General features: G+C 42.0%; 1 protein-coding gene across 1 annotated transcript in view; it reads right to left on the reverse strand.

The window, feature by feature from the left end:
- The window catches only part of astn1 (astrotactin 1), a 2,581,734-nt gene that overhangs the window by 1,450,736 nt on the left and 1,111,073 nt on the right, over positions 1–19,925 (reverse strand). The window contains exon 10 of the mRNA XM_078219174.1: positions 10,600–10,611. Coding sequence (XP_078075300.1) covers positions 10,600–10,611 — 12 coding nt within the window. The remainder of the gene's footprint in view (positions 1–10,599; positions 10,612–19,925) is intronic.

Consider the following 19,925-nt stretch of genomic DNA (forward strand, 5'->3'; position numbering starts at 1 on the left):
GGTGTGTGCAGAGTTTACCAACAGCATTAAGAAGAAGAGACCATTATTGCAGGCACATCAGCTGGTGCTGCAATCGTTCAGGTGAAGTTTTGAGCATTGCCCACCTCAATGTTGAATTGTGACACTCATATCTGAAAATCAAGGCAAGCAGATTCTGGACATGGGGCCCTCCTTGATAGCTGCACCATGCCCACAAAGCGCCAATGTCTGACTTCACAGCATTTCTGTGACCATTGCTTCGTGGCCACCCCCTGCCTCCGATCACTGGGGCCTAGCTGCCAGGTTTCCCCAATCACACTAACCTGTCTTTGGGGGCACTGCCCACCTACTGAGGCACCCTCTCACCATTGATAGAGCCTTGGCAATGGCCTCCACTTACACTAATTAGGCGATAGCAGCTCATGGGAGGTGTGGGCGGGGGGGTGGGGGAGGGGGGGGAGGTTGGAGAAGAGGCACCATCTTTTATTGGATAGCTGCCCAGATGGTGGCTGGCAATATGCCACCCTGTTACCTGTCAAAGCGGGATCTTTTCTATCTTTGGCCCGACAGTGGGCCAAAGGTAAGCAGTAAAATTCAGCCCTCAGTATTTTTCAGGTCTCTCTACATATGTACTCAATACAATAAAGCATTATACTACTTACTAAAAGGAAAACATGAATACAGAAACAAAATGGAATACAACACAAAATGTATGTGCATATTTTAACACATCAGATTAATGTGAAATGGTTTTCTTGATGTATTCATTACTTCAAGAAAATCATCTTGGACAACTGTGATTTAAAGATAACATGCAAATCTTCTCAACCACTTAGCTAACCCATTCCAACCATACAAGATAATAGTAATCCTCATTGGGTAAAGATTAATAGCATAGTATCAGTAAATGAGATGAGCCAGGGACTGTTCAGTGGAAAAATATTCTACATCTATTTCCTTGCTTACTGGCGAACTATTAGCAGCGCATATTTCAATCTATGTTTTGCCTTTGGGATAAATTGAGTTTTGTTTATCTCCTTCAATGATTAAGGGTTGAGGCCCCTGTGTCATCTATTATTACCTGCGGCGGTACCATCACCAGAGTTTGTCAGTAAATGGTGTGCCCAAAATAATTAAGAAGGCCGGATTGACAGGAGATGAAGTGAGCTTGTTTGGTTTTGCACTGGCATAAACCCCTCAAACCCATACACCATTAGGAATGCCTCAATGTCTGGCGGTTGAATGTACTTTTTAAGAAATAGCCTGGCAGGAGGTGGCGGGGGTCATTACAGGATGAAAATCTACCAAAGTCAGCCTTGTTCAACCACAGGAGCTGAAAAAAGGGTAGCACAATGATATCAAGGACCTTCCCAATATAAGATGTGGAGATGCCGGCTTTGGACTGAGGTGGGCACAGTAAGAAGTCTCACAAAACCAGGTTAAAGTCCAACAGGTTTATTTGAAATCACAAGTTTTTGGAGCACTGCTCCTTCATCAGGTGATTCACCTGATAAAGGAGCAGTGCTCCAAAAGCTTGTGATTCCAAATAAACCTGTTGGACTTTAACCTGGTGTTGTGAGACTTCTTACTCTTCGCAATAGGTATCTTTTCCTACAGCCAAAGAATAAAAACACTGTAGAAAATGACAATGGTCCCAATATGTAAGCCACAATAAATATCAAATAATAATATTCTGTATGCCCGATGTTTTTTGATTGACAGCTCTTATCTACTCAAATGCGTTGCTTCTTTCTCTGGGGGCCAGCAGGATTTCAATAACTTAGAACACTGCACACAGCGCCACGGACATCATGCAGCACAAGTTCTATTTTAGCAGGTCCCACTACGGAGATATAGGGGCATATATTAAATGTACTAGGTGACAAAGGCAAATATCTTTCAAAGTCAACGCAACAATACGGTCAGTAGAGAAACAAATTGTAGTTCACAGCTGTTATGGAACTGAAGCACATATGGAGAAGCAGAGGGAGAAGAGGATCAATGGCCACGTCTTAAAGTTAAGTCTGAGGCAGCAATATATAGGAGTTTCAATGCCGTTGGACAGTTAGATAAGCGGTTCGATAAGCGGTTGAACATTATAAAAGACTTCTTTCTTCATCAGGTGCTTCATATTGAAGCAGACCAGATTATGGACCTGAATGGAGGCACCAAGAGCAGAGGTAGCAGAAGTATAAAGAAAATGATGGATAAAGCCCAGGACAGATCATAGAGCAGAGGCAGTAGTCATATCTTCAGAAAATTCAAAAATAACAAAAATTACACAAGGAGTGATGTCCCAGGACAGCAGGTAGGTGATTGGTGAGTAGTCTTGTCATTTTATTTTTCTCTTAGTGGGTTAAACTAAAACATTTAGTTTGTCATCTAAGAGAGATTTGGCTATGTAATAACTTCAACAATTGTATGTCATTTGTTGAGGAAGGACAGGTGTGAAGCTAGCTTATACCTTAAAACTGGTTTATTTCAAAGACAGCAAAGTCACAGATTCTCCCTGTTCCTCCAAGGCAGCCAGGGTTAACTGGTTTATACCCTTGTGCAATTATTCCCGAATCCATCCCCAGTTAAGCATAGAAGAGCTATGCTTAACTATCAGCTTAAAACATGTATTCTATTGCAGTACAAATTCAACATTAACACAGAGCACCTCTTGATAGTTGCCCCAGCTTGGAACAGATTGACTCAGATTCCCAGGCTATGACAGAACTGTTAAATGATTATTTTGCTAAATGAATATTCTGGTGGATTATCCTCAGCTCCAGATGTGCAATGAACTTTGGGCAATAAAATTATAAACATTAAAATAGATAGTGATGTTATGGTGAAGGTTTTGTGGTGTAGTGGTAAGCATCCCTACCTCTGGGCCAGAGGGTCCAGGTTCAAGTCCCACTTCGGGACTTGGTGGCCATGTAATGTATGTCTTCACATGTCCAAACAAGTTCATTTGAGCTAGTAAATCCTTCCAATGCACCTGATGGTAGGCGGCAAAATGCCGGAGAGGTCAGCCATACTGCAGAAGACAATTGCAAACAATATCAGTACTTGCCAAAGCATAATCATGGACTTTCAGTAGTCCATGGTCATCAGCACCCACTTAGGGCATGGCGCCTGAAGGAGGAGGAGTATGTCGCATTGGATAGAGCAACAAATCTCAAAACAGATCAGACTCCAATCCTATATCTTCAGCACTTCAATAGAATTAGGTATTGTTTCCTTCGGTTGAAAGGCTACTTATGTAGGTCACAGACCAGGAAATACAGACCCAGCAGTCTAACATCAATTATAGGGAAGATGCTTAAAGACATTTTTAGAGATGTAGGCCAGAAATTTCCCGTCCTGCCTGCCACAGGAATCGTAGCGAGATGGACAAAAAATTCAGCAATTTAAAAGTTCATTGAGCTCAGGCGGGAATTTCTGGTCTTTGGGCACATGCAGCTGGAATATCCCGCTCATAATCTGTAATAACGGGGAAAGAGAAGTGAGCACTCGAGCTATTCAACATGACTTGTAGAAAAGAAGCTTGTCTCTTTCCAATGTGTTGGAGCTTCTTGACTTTACTGAATTAGTGGTAGAGGCTAATCTGGCTGATAACATCTGTCTGGATTTTCATAAATCCTTTAAAGCAAATTACACTACACTAAATCTTACAGTATTAGCTGGAATTTGATGCAGGCAGATGCATCAATACAATACAATACTTCTGGATCATCCTGAGATTAGACGATTATCTCAAAGGGATCAGCATAGACTCATTACTGTTCACTGTTTTCATTAATACCTGTATGGTTATAGTGGGAGTATGGTCAACAAATTTGCTAACGATACAAAAAAGTGTGCAAGTGTTCAATCTGTTGAAGAGCACAACCTTCTCCAAAGAAAAAGCTACATACTGGGTCAATCAATGGAAAATGGCATTTAGCCTGAACAAATTCAGTATCATTGAGAAGGAGGAAGTTACCGGGCTATGGAGAAAAACCAGTGAAATGGGATTTAATTTTAAAATCCTCATCCTTGTTTTCAAATCCCTCCATGGTCTTGTCCCTCCCTATGTCTGTAATCTCCTTTGGCTCCACAAATCTCTGAGATATCTGTGCTCCTCCAATTCTGGCCTCTTGAGCAACCCCTATTTTAGTGCTCCACCATTTGTGACTGTGCCTTCAGCTGTCTTGGCCCTAAGCTCTGGTATTCTCTCTCTACACCTCTCCACTTCTTTCCTTCTTTAAGACAATCCTTAAAACCTATCCCTTTAACCTTTGGACTTAATGGCCGGAATTTTTCCCCCCGGAATCGGGGTGGGCAAGGCTCGAAGAATGGAATTCTCCATTGGCCTCGGGCAGGATTTTACGAGCCTCGCCCGAGGGAGGTTGTGACATCCCGGCCTATAACTCCTTATATGGCTTGTTATCATATTTTGGTTTATAATGCTCCTGTAAAACTCTTTGGGATGTCTCATTAAAAGTGGTATGTAAATACACGTGGTAAATTGTTTGGATAGCTCTTTCAATGATCAATTGGTTTCCTTCTGTGCTATATGGTGCCATATTACAAGTAGCAGGACTAAAACGGCATAGGCATACCTTTTACAGGGGAAAACAACAATAATTGATTGAGGGAGAGCAGGATTTGGGTGATATAGTATATTCACTGCTCCAAGTTTGCATTCAATGCAGAGGCATTGTAGCTGCAGAGAATCATAGAATCATAGAAACCCTACAGTGCAGAAAGAGGCCATTTGGCCCATCGAGTCTGCACCGACCACAATCCCACCCAGGCCCTACCCCAATATCCCTACACATTTACCCACTAATCCCTCTAACCTACGCATCTCAGGACACTAAGGGGCAATTTTAGCATGGCCAATCAACCTAGCCCGCACATCTTTGGACTGTGGGAGGAAACCGGAGCACCCGGAGGAAACCCACGCAGACACGAGGAGAATGTGCAAACTCCACACAGACAGTGACCCAAGCCGGGAATCGAACCCAAGACCCTGGAGCTGTTAAGCAGCAGTGCTACTGTGCCGCTAGTAGAAAACTGGGTATTGAGTTATAATAAAAGTACCATTCAAGACAAGTCAAAGTTCCTCATGCAGATCCCTGATTAGACTGCATCCAGAATGCTATACCCAGTTTTGGTTCCCTTGCATGGTGTATGATATAATGGCAATGGAAAAGGTTCAGAAAAGAGGCAGACAATTGTGAATTTTGTTGTTTTGCCTCTCTAAGGACATTTGCCTCTCTAAGGATATTTTTATATTTTCTGCTGTATTTCTTTCATGTTCATTCTTTGTGCCTCTCTTTACTTTTTTGGCTTCCCTCTGTTTGGCTTAATAGCTTTCCTTTTTCTACCACACTGTGCATCTTAGTATTTTATGTGTCCTTTATCTCTCCCTTCTAATTTCCAGGACTTCATTTTTCATAGCTGTCAGCTGTTTTGTCGTCAATGCATTCATAGAAGAAAAGAAAACATGCTTAAATTTAATTTTCCATCCACATCTTTTCCTCAAAATAGTTCATCATTTCATTTATTTAATGTAACACTTTAACCTTCGAAAGTTTCCTCCCATGAAAGCAAAATTAGCGTTCTCACCTCTGAATCAAAAGGTTTTGGGTTCAAATTCCACTCCAGAGAAAATAGCAGAAAAATGGCCATCCAGTTATCTTTTGGATGAGAAATTAAACTAAAATCCAGAGTGCTGTCTCAGGTGGGCATAAAAGAACACATGATACTATCTCGCAGAAGAGTGGGGAGCTATCCCTGATGTTGTAACCAAAATGTATCCCACAATCACCATCACCAACAAACATTGTCCATAATTATAATGTTGGTATCTGTGGGAGCTTGCTGTGTGAAAACTGGCAGCTGTGCTTCCTGCATTGCAACAGTAGAGAATTATTGACCGATGTCATTAAAGGCACAAGATAACTGCACGTTGTTTTGTTCCCTCTTTATATAACAGTTCCTATTACATTGTCTGGTCCCAAATCAATCATAAAATTAACAACTTTATGATCACTGGACCCCAAAATGTTACATGGCTTCAACTATGCTTATTACTCCCTACTCACTAGTTGAGAATAAATATGATATTGTCTTCATCTTTATGGCTTGAAACGGCAGCTGTTCAAGAAAAGATTCCCAATTAATCAACACTTTGGCACATGGAGATTGTCTCCACTGTGAGTATCATAATCTCAGATTCAAGTCCCCAAGATTCAAACTGAGGTTTATCTGAACCATACAACCGCCTTGTAAAAAAGAAGTTACTATATTCCTGTCACTAACTTTTCTTCCTTTTCTATTCTCTTGAGCCTTCTAAAATTCATAAATTAGATTAGCTAATTACTAGTTTATTCTTCTTATCAGCAAGGAAAGATATACTGCTCATTGCCTTCTTTCTCTCTCTAATCTTAGATCATAAGACCATAAAATGGGGGGGCAGAAGTAGGCCATTCGGTCTGCTCCCAATCAACGCGACCATGACTGATCTGTGACGGTGAGCCTCAACTCCACTTTCCTGTCTTATCCCCATAACCCTTGATTCCCCTACTGTTTAAAAATCTATAAAGCCTTCTTCAAACATAAACAGCCCTGCAGATTTTTTTGACACTCATCCTCAAAACGTTTATTAATTCCTATGATATCTATTAACTCCCAATTACCCACTACTTCTTACATCTAACATTGGGCGGCATGGTGGCATAATGGTTAGCACTGCTGTCTCACAGTGCTGGGAACCCAGGTTCGATTCTCTGCTTGGTTCAGTGTCTGAAGTCTGCACATTCTCCCTGTGCCTGCATGAGTTTCCTCCGGGTGCTCCAGTTTCCTTTCGCAGTCCGAAAGATGTGTTGGTTAGGTGCATTGGCCATGCTAAATTCTCCCTCAGTGTACCCGAACAGGCGTTGGAGTGTGGCAACTAGCGGTATTTACAGTAACTTCATTGCAGTGTTAATGTAGGCCTACTTATGACAATAATAAATAAACTTTAAAAATCTAATTTCTTTCTTATTCTTTGGCATTTATTTGAATAAATAATAGGTCATTGTTGTAATGTAACCAATGGTGACATGCTGTGAGGGTCAGCTGACCCAGTAGACAATGTAACCAATGGCAAAATGATGTGATGGTCAGCTGACCCAGTATAAATAACAAGCAGATGGGAAGCTTGGATAGCTTGTTTGGCCAAGGGTGTGGCCTCAAGTGTTAGAGCAATGAAGTTTCTTTATTAAACCATTTTATTTGATTTACTTTCTGAAGTTAGTTCTTTTATAGCTTGCAACTGAAGTTTCTTGACTGCTGGATGAACATTGGTAGCTGAGGAAAACCCACTGTAGTTTGGTGTTTGTTTTGTAAAGCCTGAAGAAGTGCTGCAGACTCAGGACGTGACCATGGGAGAAGATAAAAGCAAACTTGTGTCATTTGATTATCCCCCTGCCTTTTTGGATGCTGAACCATACTGGCAATGGAAGGCAGAAGTGGAAATGTGGACCCAGGTTACTGCAATACTGAGGAAAAAGCAAGGTAGGGCCTTAGATTTGTAACTTTTGGCGAGAAGTAAGATGAGGGGCAAAGAGTTTTCTGACTGGACTGGATAAAGAAGAAGGATTACAGCTCCTATTGCAATATCTAGATAAGTTTTATCAAAAAGATGAGTTTTTAGAGAATTATGAAGGGCCAGGTGAAGTGATAGGGATGGATGGCAGTAGTTATACTGCAACATTGTAACCGGACAGTGTGAGCCCACTCTTAGAGTAGTGGGAATTGATAATGAAGCACCTTCTACCACACATGCCTTGAGAAACTATGATGATCAGACAGCTATCGATGGAATCTGATGATCAGCTAAATAACAGTGAGGCTGTTCAGTGATGAAGCTGTTACCCAAAGTGGGCACAGTGGTATCATAATACCTGAAGGGTCGAGTGAGCGGAGGGATGTTACTATAATTGGAAGAGCAGGAAAGTATAAACACTGACTCAATGTCCAAGGGCAAAAAGTGACAGCTATAGACTGGGAAAATGGGGTGGAAAGATGGAAATCAAAAAAGTGAGATTTAAGTTCTAAGGATGAGTCTGTGACCAAAGTTGTGACAACAGCAGATGAGTACCAGCCCTGACAGGAACAGATACAGCAGTAGAGGCCAGAGTGTGACAAGGAAGGCTAGGAACCAAACCAATGAAGTAATTGGAGTAGAAGTCCCCATGATAAGGAAGTGTTGGTGGCTGCTAATGAAATGGAGCCCATGGAAATAAGAGGCCAAACAAAGAATTGGACAGATGGGAAGAGTTTGAGGTGTATACCAAGGTACTGAACAAAGGGCAGCCTGATCTGTCCCATCGGTGAGTTTCCACAGAGACAGCTTTGCAAGATGGGATTTAAAAAGCAAAAGCCAGATTAGTAGCCTGTGGGTATGAGGAACACTTGGAGGGGAGTGACATAATTGTTGATTCACCCACAGCAGGAAAAGTGACACTTTTTTTTTGCTGTCTTAGGATCTAATAATTGGGAATGTAAGTTGATAAATATCAAAGTAGCACAAAACATTTAGAAAGTTTTCTTTTGAAGCCACCCAAAGAAGCAGATAATACTCAGGGACAGTTGTGTAAACTGACAAATGCACATACGGGTCGAATGATGTCAAGGGTTTGGTATTTTTCTATACATTGTGTTGCTGAAAACCGACTGTATCCAGTTAAAAGCAGATCCTGCAATGTTCTACAGGAAGTCTGAAGGAAAATTAGTTGGAATTTTCGTAATGCATGTTGATGACTTTCTATGGGGTGGCACAGAAGAGTTTGAAAAGAGAATAACAGACTAAAGACAGAATTCAAAGTAGGGAATCAAGTGGCTGGTGCTTTCCAATATCTCGGTCTTGATATCTGGGACACTGATGAATTCAGTAAGAAGTCTAACAATACCAGGTTAAAGTCTAACACGTTTATTTGGTAGCAAAAGCCACGAGCTTTCGGAACAGGCTGTCCCTTCGTCAGGTGGGTGGGAGTTCTGATCACAACCAGGGCATAAAGACACAAACTCAATTTACATGAATAATGATTGGAATGCGAGTCTTTACAGCTAATCAAGTCTTAAAGGTACAGACAATGTGAGTGGAGGGAGCATTAAGCACAGGTTAAAGAGATGTGTATTGTCTCCAGACAGGACAGTTAGTGAGATTTTGCACATCCAGGCAAATTGTGGGGGTTACAGATAGTGTGACATAAACCCAATATCCCGGTTGAGGCCGTCCTCATTTGTGCGGAAACTGGCTTTGTCTCTGCTCAGCGACTCTGCGCTGTTGTGTGTCGTGAAGGCCGCCTTGGAGAACGCTTACTCGGAGATCAGAGGCTGAATGCCCGTGACCACTGAAGTGCTCCCCAACAGGAAGAGAACAGTCTTGTCTGGTGATTGTCGAGCGGTGTTCATTCATCCGTTGTCATAGCATCTGCATGGTTTTCCCAACATACCATGCCTCGGGGCATCCGAGGGATGCTGGTGTAGAGTACACCAGATACATCGATGACATTTTCTTCCTTTGGACTCATGGTGAACAATCACTGAAACAACTATATGATGACATCAACAAGTTCCATCCCACCATCAGACTCACCATGGACTACTCTCCGGAATCGGTTGCAATCTTGGACACACGCATCTCCATTAAGGACGGTCACCTCACTGTACCCACGGATAACCTCACGATGCTCCATTTCTCCAGCTTCCACCCTAAACACGTTAGAGAAGCCATCCCCTACGGACAAGCCCTCCATATACACAGGATCTGCTCGGGGAGGATCGCAACAGACATCTCCAGACGCTGAAAGATGCCCTCATAAGAACAGGATATGGCGCTCGACTCATCGATCGACAGTTCCAACGCGCCACAGCGAAAAACTGCACTGACTTCCTCCGAAGACAAACACGGGACACAATGGACAGAGCACCCTTCATCGTCCAGTACTTCCCCGGAGTGGAGAAGCTGCGACATCTCCTTCGGAGCCTTCAACATGTCATTGATGAAAACGAACATCTCGCCAAGGCCATCCCCACACCCCAACTTCTTGCCTTCAAACAACTGCAAAACCTCAAACAGACCATTGTCCGCAGCAAACTGCCCAGCCTTCAGGAGAACAGTGACCACAGAACCACACAACCCTGCCACAGCAACCTCTGCAAGACGTGCCAGATCATCGACACGGATGCCGTCATCTCACGCAAGAACACCATCCGCCAGGTACACAGTACATACTCTTGCAATTCGGCCAACGTTGTCTACCTGTTATGCTGCAGGAAAGGATGTCCCGAGGCATGGTACATTGGGGAAACCATGTAGACGCTATGACAACAGATGAATGAACACCACTCGACAATCACCAGGCAAGACTATTCTCTTCCTGTTGGGGAGCACTTCAGTGGTCACGGGCATTCAGCCTCTGATCTCCGAGTAAGCGTTCTCCAAGGCGGCCTTCACGACACACGACAGCGCAGAGTCGCTGAGCAGAGACTGATAGCCAAGTTCCACACACAAGGACGGCCTCAACCGGGATCTTGGGTTCATGTCACACTATCTGTAACCCCCACAACCTGCCTGGATGTGCAAAATCTCACTAGCTGTCCTGTCTGGAGACAATACACATCTCTTTAACCTGTGCTTAATGCTCCCTCCACTCACATTGTCTGTACCTTGAAGACTTGATTAGTTGTAAAGACTCACATTCCAATCATTATTCATGTAAATTGAGTTTGTGTCTTTGTGCTCTGTTTGTGATCAGAACTCCCACCCACCTGATGAAGGAACAGCCTGTTCCGAAAGCTAGTAGCTTTTGCTACCAAATAAACCTGCTGGACTTTAACCTGGTGTTGTTAGACCTCTTACTGTGTTTACCCCAGTCCAACGCCAGCATCTCCACATCATACTGATGAATTAACAGGGATATCTAAACAGCATTGACCCTATTCCCATAACCAGAGAAAAGTGGATTGGAAAAAAGAGGAACTGGCTAACAAAAAAGACACAGAATTGTTGAGGAGTTTGATAGGACACTTAAATTGGTTATGCTCACAGACAAGACCGGATGGGAGCTATAATGTTCTCCAGCTAAGTAATATGTTGAGGCACGCTTCAGTCCGTGAGACCTTGCAGGCAAATAAAACTTTAAAAAAGCTAAAATTCGAGGAATGTGTAATTAAATTGCCAACACTGGGTGAACTGGAAAACAACAAGTTGTGTTTAGTGATGCTTCACATGCCAATCTACCAGATGGATATTCAAGCGGTGCCAGATTCATAATATTATTGGGAGGTAATGAAGCAAAATGTTGCCCCTTGGGAAAGAAAGAAAATAAAAAGGGTACTCAAAAGTGCATTGGCGGCTGAAACCTCGCGTGAGTGGAAGTGTTGGATATGGGGATATATTTGTCTGACACATTAACAGATATTTTTCATGGCAACATTGGGAAAGAAGGTACCAATTGAGTGTTATGTGCCCAAATGTTACTCGACAGGGTGTAACAGGAAAGCGATAGAATTGATTTGGCCACTATTAAACAAGGGTGTTTCAAACTTCAACTGGGTTGGTGCATATCTACAATTATCCGACTGCTTTACTAAAAGGAGTGCAGGTACTGGAAAGTTAAGAATACTGGAGGATGGTTACCTGAAATTAATTTGAAAAAAGGGCACCTGTTTTAATGTAACCAATGATCACATTAGATCCATTATAATGTAAACAATGGTCACATGCTGAGGGTCAGCTGATCCAGTCGATAATGTAACCAATGGCAAAGTGATGTGGTGGTCAGCTGACCCAGTATAAATAGGAAGCAGATGGGAAGTGTGGGGAGCTTGTTTGGCCCAGGATGTGGCCTCAAGTGTTGGCTTAATGAAGTTTCTTTATTAAACATTTTTTGTTCCACTTACTTTCTGAAATTAGATCTTGTATTGCTTGCAACTGAAGTATCCCTACTGCCGGATGAACAGTTATTTCTTGTGATTCTCGATTTATTTATATGATTCCTCTTTAGTTAATTTACTATTTTCCATTCTCCCCGATTCTTTTGTTTAAATCCTTCTGGACTGTTCTAATTATATTTTCTTTCAAGGCAAATGTGCATTTCTGAGTTAGATAAAGGTACCCAAATATGCCAGATATATCTCCGCTTCCAGAAGGGTTTTCAGTGGGACTTCACATGGCTCAGACGTTACTGACCTAAAATAAAATTGTACTTAGGTTGTTTCTGATTTGCTAATTTTAAGATATCCATAGAATCCCTACAGTGCAGAAAGAGGCCATTTGGCTCATCAAGTCTGCACCAACACACAAGCATCCCACTCACGCCCTCCCCTCCATCCTATCACTAACCTCATGCATTTACCATGGCCAATCCACCTAACCTGCACATTTTTGGACTGTGGGAGGAAACCCACACAGACATGGGGAGAATGTGCAAACTCCACACAGGCAGTCACCCAAGGTTGGAATTGAACCCAGGTCACTGGCACTGTGAGGCAGCAGTGTAAACCATCATTCCACCGTGAAGTGTTTAACTATAATATTATGAATCAAGGTTTTACCATCAGTTCACAAAATCCAACTTTGGAGTTGTTCATTCACTCTTCTGTTTGATTTACTTGAGTGCAATGAAAATGAAGCAGTTGTGTATTGACTTCTATAATTTGGTGGTAACTTGCAAAACAATTTTTTTAATGGAGTTTACCTATTGAGTGACGTGAACCCTATGCAACTGAGACTCTGCTGAGCAGGCTGACTGTATCCATGCCTGCATGTTAGAATAAACAGCTGTACCTAACACCCTTGGAAACTGAATACAGTGTAGAATTTTGTGCTGTGCAGACAACTGGTAAATGAATGCACCTGCCGGTTTTGCACAATGTTGAATCAATCACCTCATGAACACCAGTGGACGAGGTTCCTTGACCGGCACTTCTGCAATCTCCTGTTGCTGCCAGGGGCAATTTAGTCACACAAAAATCGTAAATGACTAATGTCACTTCAACAGCTGCACGCAGAGTGGTTACAGTTAATAAGAATCTCAAACCTGGTATTGAACATTCTTCTACAATTACCTCCCCAGCAAGCCAACACTTCCTTGTGCTGTGACCCTCCATTAGCACAAGTAACAGTCATTCATTCAACAATGGGGGACAGGGACCTTCTCTCTAGGTGTTCACATCTCTTGTTTTCTTTATCAATCTCCAAAGGCAGCACTGTCACTGCTGTGAATAGGATAAATTACATTTTGTGCACATCCTCATCCAACATGGACAATACTTACGCCAAAAGTGGCCTGAAGCATTGGTGTTGGAAGGAAGTTTAGGATGTTATCATGAATGTGCCAGTAGGTTAAAAGACATCAGCATTTCAAAAGGTATTTAACAGGATGTGAGTCTCAATACCGGGATTAGCAGTTGTAGACAGACCAAGAATACATCATCCTGCTAATAGGTAAGACTTTGAGTAAGTTGCACCATCCAGGGAAGAGTCTGCACATTCTCTCCGTGTCTGCGTGGATTTCCTCGGTGCTCTGATTTCCTCCCAGAGTCTGAAAGATGTGCTGGTTAGGTGCACTGGCAATGCTAAATTCTCCCTCCGTGTACCCAAACGGGTGCCGGAGTGTGGTGACCAGGGGATTCTCACAGTAACTTGCAGTGTTAATGCAAGCCTACTTGTGACTAATAACTTTAAAGCGAGACATATATTCTTTTAGAACTACAGAAGCTGAAGGGACAGACAGCAAATACACAGAACCATCAAAAGGAAATAATATAATTGGCAACCTTTTTTCAGCATCAGGGAGGCAGTATCCATCGAGCAACCTGAGGGGCAGGTTTTCCGCTTATCAGCCTGTAAGCCAGATCCAGCTAACAGACTAGAAGCAAGCGTGCAGAAACCTTCCTGGAGACAATTAAAACCATATCTTCACTGAACTAAGAGGAGATGCTTCTCAGAATAACTATTCAATCATATAGTGTGGTAACTATAGGCTGGTCTTGACTTATAGATTTATGGAATTGGATGTTGTTTGGTAAGAGGGACGTCCGAAAGTGTTCAGATCTCATAAATGTACTTTAGTGGTAATTTCTGCTAAAACTGTGTGGGTGCATTTAGTAGTCCTTATACATAACTGTCTTAGATCATTAAGAGTCCTGTTCCTGTATGTATTTTCTGCATTGTAATAAATAATCTTTATGTTATATAACAACTGAGCTGGTTACTGTTCTCACAGGGTCTCGCATGTGGCTCCTCACACCATTCCTGAAAACAAAATTAAACACCACCACAAACCAGTGGGTACACCCTCACAAATAACATTAACCAGGTTTGTGACGATGTGCAGTATTGCTTTAACTAATTGGTTGGCTCATTTCCCATCAAATCAAGCCCATACACATGATGACTCCATTTGCTTTTTGTTTGAATGTTGGCTATCATTTATCATTGCATGCTGACGATCAGCTGCACAAACTCTGAAGTCTTACCCACAATGACTATCAGAAATCGTAAAGCCCTGACCTTCTCAAGTCAAAATGGAAATTGTGAAGTGTTTCTCACAGATGTTTTTATTTGACACTCAAATAATTGAATGTGGAACTTCAACACATAATCAAAAGGCTTCATGGACTATAACACCTATTGAGGTTGGCAAAAGTTTTTAATTCATTTATGGGGTGTGGACATCACTGGCTAGGCCCATTTTAAGCTAAAGGTTGATGTGTGTTTAATTGATATGTTTATTTATATGTACAACCATGCAGCATTCCTACCCACGAACCAGATATATTAATTACTCTTCAGACATTTGCAGCAAGCTTACATTGTGAGAATCTAGATTAGCTCGTTCAACTCAGCCTACTCTCAAACACAAATGAACTGCAATGATGAGGAATAATGAACTACATCCTAGACACATGGACATACCACCAATGGAAATGGGAACAAGCATGTATGCAAAATCGAAAGAGTGAGTTGGACTTTTCAAATCAGTACTGAAACATCCAAACTTGGAACATTTTCATAACACTTGTGTCCCAACCCCAATTGCTGCAGAAGTGGGAGTTCAGTCACAATCTTAGGGAAGTCAACTCATTTAAGAACCTGCTTCCACTATCCAATTAAGGATGGTGGATGAAATGATTAAGTCCCGAGATATTGCAGCTGCAGTGCATGGGAATCTAAAGGGAGATGAGGCTGAAGCTGCTGGAAAGCATTTCTTTGACCTACTCACCCCACAGTGGCAGCTTGTGCCTTGGGTGATCACTTTCTTCATTTCTGGCAAATTAGGTTGAACAACTGAATCCTCCCACTGTACATACACCTCCTGTCACTTGCCGAGTTTGGTTCACTGCGGAGGTCCAAGTGGCCTCTGGGAAGATTGGAAAGGCTTTGAATATCCCTACTGAATACCTCCTTGACTACTTTAATTGGCCTTCCACAGCTGTTGAGGAGGGAGGGGGTGCAGGGTGCAGTCACTTCTGAAGGCGTGTCTGTTACAAATGAGGAAGAAGGGTATTTCTCTACCTCCAAGGTGTTGGGATCATTCTCCATAGAATAGAACAATGCACAAGGAGCTCATTGTGCGACCTGCAAGCCCTCTGACTATCCAATTAGAGCCATTCCTTTATTTTTTCCTAAGTTCTGCATTTTATTCCTTTTCAAATATGCATCTCCTATCCTTTTAAAAGTTACTATTGAATCTGCCACCACCATCCTTTCCAACAATGCATTTCAAACTGGTTTGAAAAAGATAAATCTGCATCTGCCTGTCTGGTTCTTTTGCCAATTCTGTCATCTGCTTTCCAAGCCCACGTGCTGTAGGAACTTCTTATTAATTTTGAACCACCTATGAAATCTCCTCTTGCCTTTCTTCATTTGAAGGAGAACAATGTCCCTCTTCCCATGGTATCATTTGAAGAAATCTCTTCTGGCACCTGAGGAAGACTTAACATCTTTCCAAAAGTGTGATGCCCAGAACTGCACACAATGGCTGGGATTCTCCAGCCCCGCTGCAGAGAATGGAGTTTTGCTTAAGCACCAAATTCTCCATTCTAGCTGATGGTGAGTGAAAGAGATCATGAAATCCCACCCAATGCTTCAGTTGAAGCCTAACAAATGATTTATGAAAATCCTTTGCATTACTCCTTTGCATTTCTACTCTGTGCTTGAATTCATAATAGCCAAGATTCTATTGGCTTTTTATAAACAACCTTATCAATATGTCACCCCATCTTCAAGTGCTTATGTACATGAACCCTCAAGTTTCTGTTCAGAAATTATCATTTAATTCATATTGTCACTCCTCATTCTTCCCAAAATGCCTCTTAACATTAATTCCATCTGCAATGTGTTGTTCATGTCTATGTCCTCAAAGTATTCGACTATCCTCTGTTTCCCATATTTGAGTTTGCTGAAAGGATGCTTTTTATACCATGCCACAAATTATTAATATATATCAAAAAGAGCAATGGTGCCAACAATATTCATTCAATTTCCAAGCCTGATATGGATCCTGCCTCAGTCATAAGATCCTGGAAGACCAGGGTACCATCTAACAGCAAGCCAGCTAACATCAGAGGCTAGTTTTAAAGTCTTACAGCCAAGCTGGTGCATAACCTTCACAAAGGCAGTTTACCTATCTTCGTTGGACCAGGCAAAGATGCTTCCCAGACTGGATCATCCTACATGTATTGTGTGGTAACTGTCAGATGGAGTTGACTTTTGAATTTGTTTGAGGAACGGAAGTCTAACAGTTTGGGTATCATAGATACAGTTTGGAACAAGGGTAATTTCTAGATACAACTAAGTTTATTACTTCTGGTGCATACTTATTGACTGCAGCTCAGCCTTCAACACTTATTCCTACAAAACTTATCTCCAAGCTCCATGGCCTGGGGCTCGGCTCCTCTCTCTGACTGGATCCTGAACTTCCTAACCCTCAGACCACAATCAGTAAGGATAGACAATGACACCTCCTCCATGATCACCATCAACACTGGTACCCCACAAGGCTGTGTCCTTAGCCCCTTATTATACTCCTGATACACCGATGACACTGTGGCCAAATTGCCCTCCAACTCGATTTTCAAGTTTGCCGATACCACCGTAATGGGTCGGATCTCAAACACTGATGAGATAGAGAAACTGGTGTGACGATAATAATCTCTGCCTCTGTCAACAAAACGAAAGAGATAGTCATCAACTTCAGGAAGCATAGTGGAGGACATGCCCATGTCTATATCAATGGAGACAAAGTAGAAATTGTCGAGAGCTCCAGGTTTTTGGGTGTTCATATCACCAACAACCTGTCCTGGTCCCTCCATGTCGACACTATAATTCAGAAAGCCCACCAACACCTCTATTTTCCCAGAAGACTAAGAAAATTTGGCATGTCCACTATGACTCCAACTTTGACAGATGCACCATAGAAAGCATTCTTTCTGGTTGTATCACAGCTTGGTATGGCTCCTGCTCTGACCACAAGAAGCTACAAAGGATCGTGAATGAAGCCCAGTCCATCACTCAAACCAGCCTCCCAACCACTGACACTGTCTACACTTCCCACCACCTCGGAAAAGCGGCCAACATAATTAAGGACTGTACGCACCCTGGACATACACTCTTCCATCTTCTTCCATTGGGAAAAAGATACAAAAGTCAGAGGACATGTACCAACCAACTCAAGAACAGCTTCTTCCCTGCTGCCAACAAACTTTTGAATGGACCTATTGATCTTTCCCTACACCCTAGCTATAACTGAAACACTACATTCTGCACTTTATCCTTTCCTTTATATATGGTATGCTTTGTCTGTATAGCACGCAAGAGACAATACTTTTCACTGTCTACTAATACATGTGACAATGACACAAATCAAACTTGTCTTTGCAGTTCTGTTCATGTGTATTTCTCCAATTTAAGAAATATCTTGCATAATTGTTGCACTACAACTGGGCTGCTTATTCTCAGGGTGGTTTCATGTGACTCCTCACATCATTCCAAAACAAACCTACTCACCACCACAAACCGGTATCACACGTTGAGATTCTCTTGGTTCATGACAACAGCTAAAGTATTTCATTAGCTTTAAACTAAATTCAGAGGACTGGCTATTGTGAAAGCAACTATTAAATGTACATCTTTTTGATCTCTTCTTGGATGAAGATTTGAATTTCTTAAATGCTGGATTTCAATTCCGTTTAATAAAAAAAAATCTGTGGTGGCACAGAGCTGGAATTTCCTTGGGTGTTAAAATTTGACGAGGTGGAAACCCCAAAAAACAGCCAAGGTACAGCAGAATCAATTATCGAAAGCATGTGGGAGCACAAAGTGGTAATGAAGAGATACTTAAAAAAACATGAACCAACAAAAGGGGGAAAATCTGACGGAGCATCTGTATACATGGTCACCTGTGGAAGAATAAGTGCAAGAACTGGGAAAGATGCAGGGTAAAATAATTGGATTGATAAAAGAAAACAATGAGGCTAATCAGAATCAAAACCTCATTGGAGGTGTCACGTGGAGCCTGGAAACAGCACTTGTGATAAATGTGGCATGGAAAGGCAATCAAATCCTGCCATTTTATTCATGAAGAAAAACTGAGAAATTGGCTCTGAGGAAACACAGCTTTCAAGAATGATCTAATATGCCAGATGGAAATGGTGTCTTTGGCTGTCCCCAAGATGCAGGTGTGGATGATCTGGCAACGTCATTATTGTTACCATTAAATAATGTGAATCAACCTTGGAATATACACTAGGTGGAGTCTATTAGAGTAATTCAAAACTCTGGCATAGGCCTGATAAACAAACAACATGAAGAATACCTGAATTATCTGATTAAAAGTGATAACACGAGTTGCATGAGACATGGAGGATTGTACTTACATCGGAACCATTTAGTGGAACTGTAGATCTGATGTAGTAAGACAAGATACTATTGCTACAGACACAAGGATTGCGGGGGGGGGGGGGGGGCGAGGGGGGGGGGGGTGGTTTGGTGGGGGGAGCGGGTTGAATGAATTTGAACAGCACTAATTTCTCCTCTTTCCACCCATACATAAATCAAAAGATGTTTTAATTAGTTTCCCTCTTTATAAGTGGCGGTGTATTTCCCACCCCCTCAATTTTTGGTGTAATCCAATTTTCAATTAATAACCCCCACAGTAACCTCGAGATAAAAATAGTTAAGTTTATTGCACACAGACAATGCGAAAAGGGTTGCAATGTTGCCTCCACAGTCAGACACGAAAGAGAGGTTTACAATAGAGACCACAGGAAAACAAAATATTGGTTCATGTGAGTTCCAGACCAGAATGAAAGTCCAGTGAGGTATTCCTTTCTGGAGGTCAGTAGGCTAAAAGCCAGTGCTGTTGAATTCACTTGACTGATCATGTTGGCTTCACACGTTGAGGATGGCATGCAGAGATGAATCAGTCTTTTAGGCAGTGGTAAGAACTTCCAGCACGAGCAGGGTACATGGGGTCAAGGTGTCCAACCTGGGCCAGAGCTCCTTTTGGTCTACTTGTTAGATGTTAAAAAGTAGACTAAGCTATGCTGTTCAGAACGACATTATTACCTGTTTCCACAATCAAGAGGTCCATGTCACATGATTCCTACCTCTCCATCTTTGACTATTGATGGATTCTAATGGTTGTTAAATGTCTCAGCCATTGTGCATTGTAAGGAAAATTATGAGCCTTTGATTTTGGAAATGATCCACCTCCTGGCCAGCCTGGGTTATTAAATAGATGTTTTTTGTATTTGAAGTTGGGCAGTACGGTCTGTGACAATACTATGCCTTTAAGAGATGTATTTTAATCATATTTCTCCAGTTTTATAAGCAGGTCTGGCAGCTTTGTTATTGTTGCAGTATCTCTAATTGTTGCTGAAACAATAAAATGAGCATCTTGTTCATTTTT

The sequence above is a fragment of the Mustelus asterias genome, chromosome 8 (genome assembly GCF_964213995.1).
Source record: "Mustelus asterias chromosome 8, sMusAst1.hap1.1, whole genome shotgun sequence".
Classification (NCBI taxonomy): domain Eukaryota; kingdom Metazoa; phylum Chordata; class Chondrichthyes; order Carcharhiniformes; family Triakidae; genus Mustelus; species Mustelus asterias.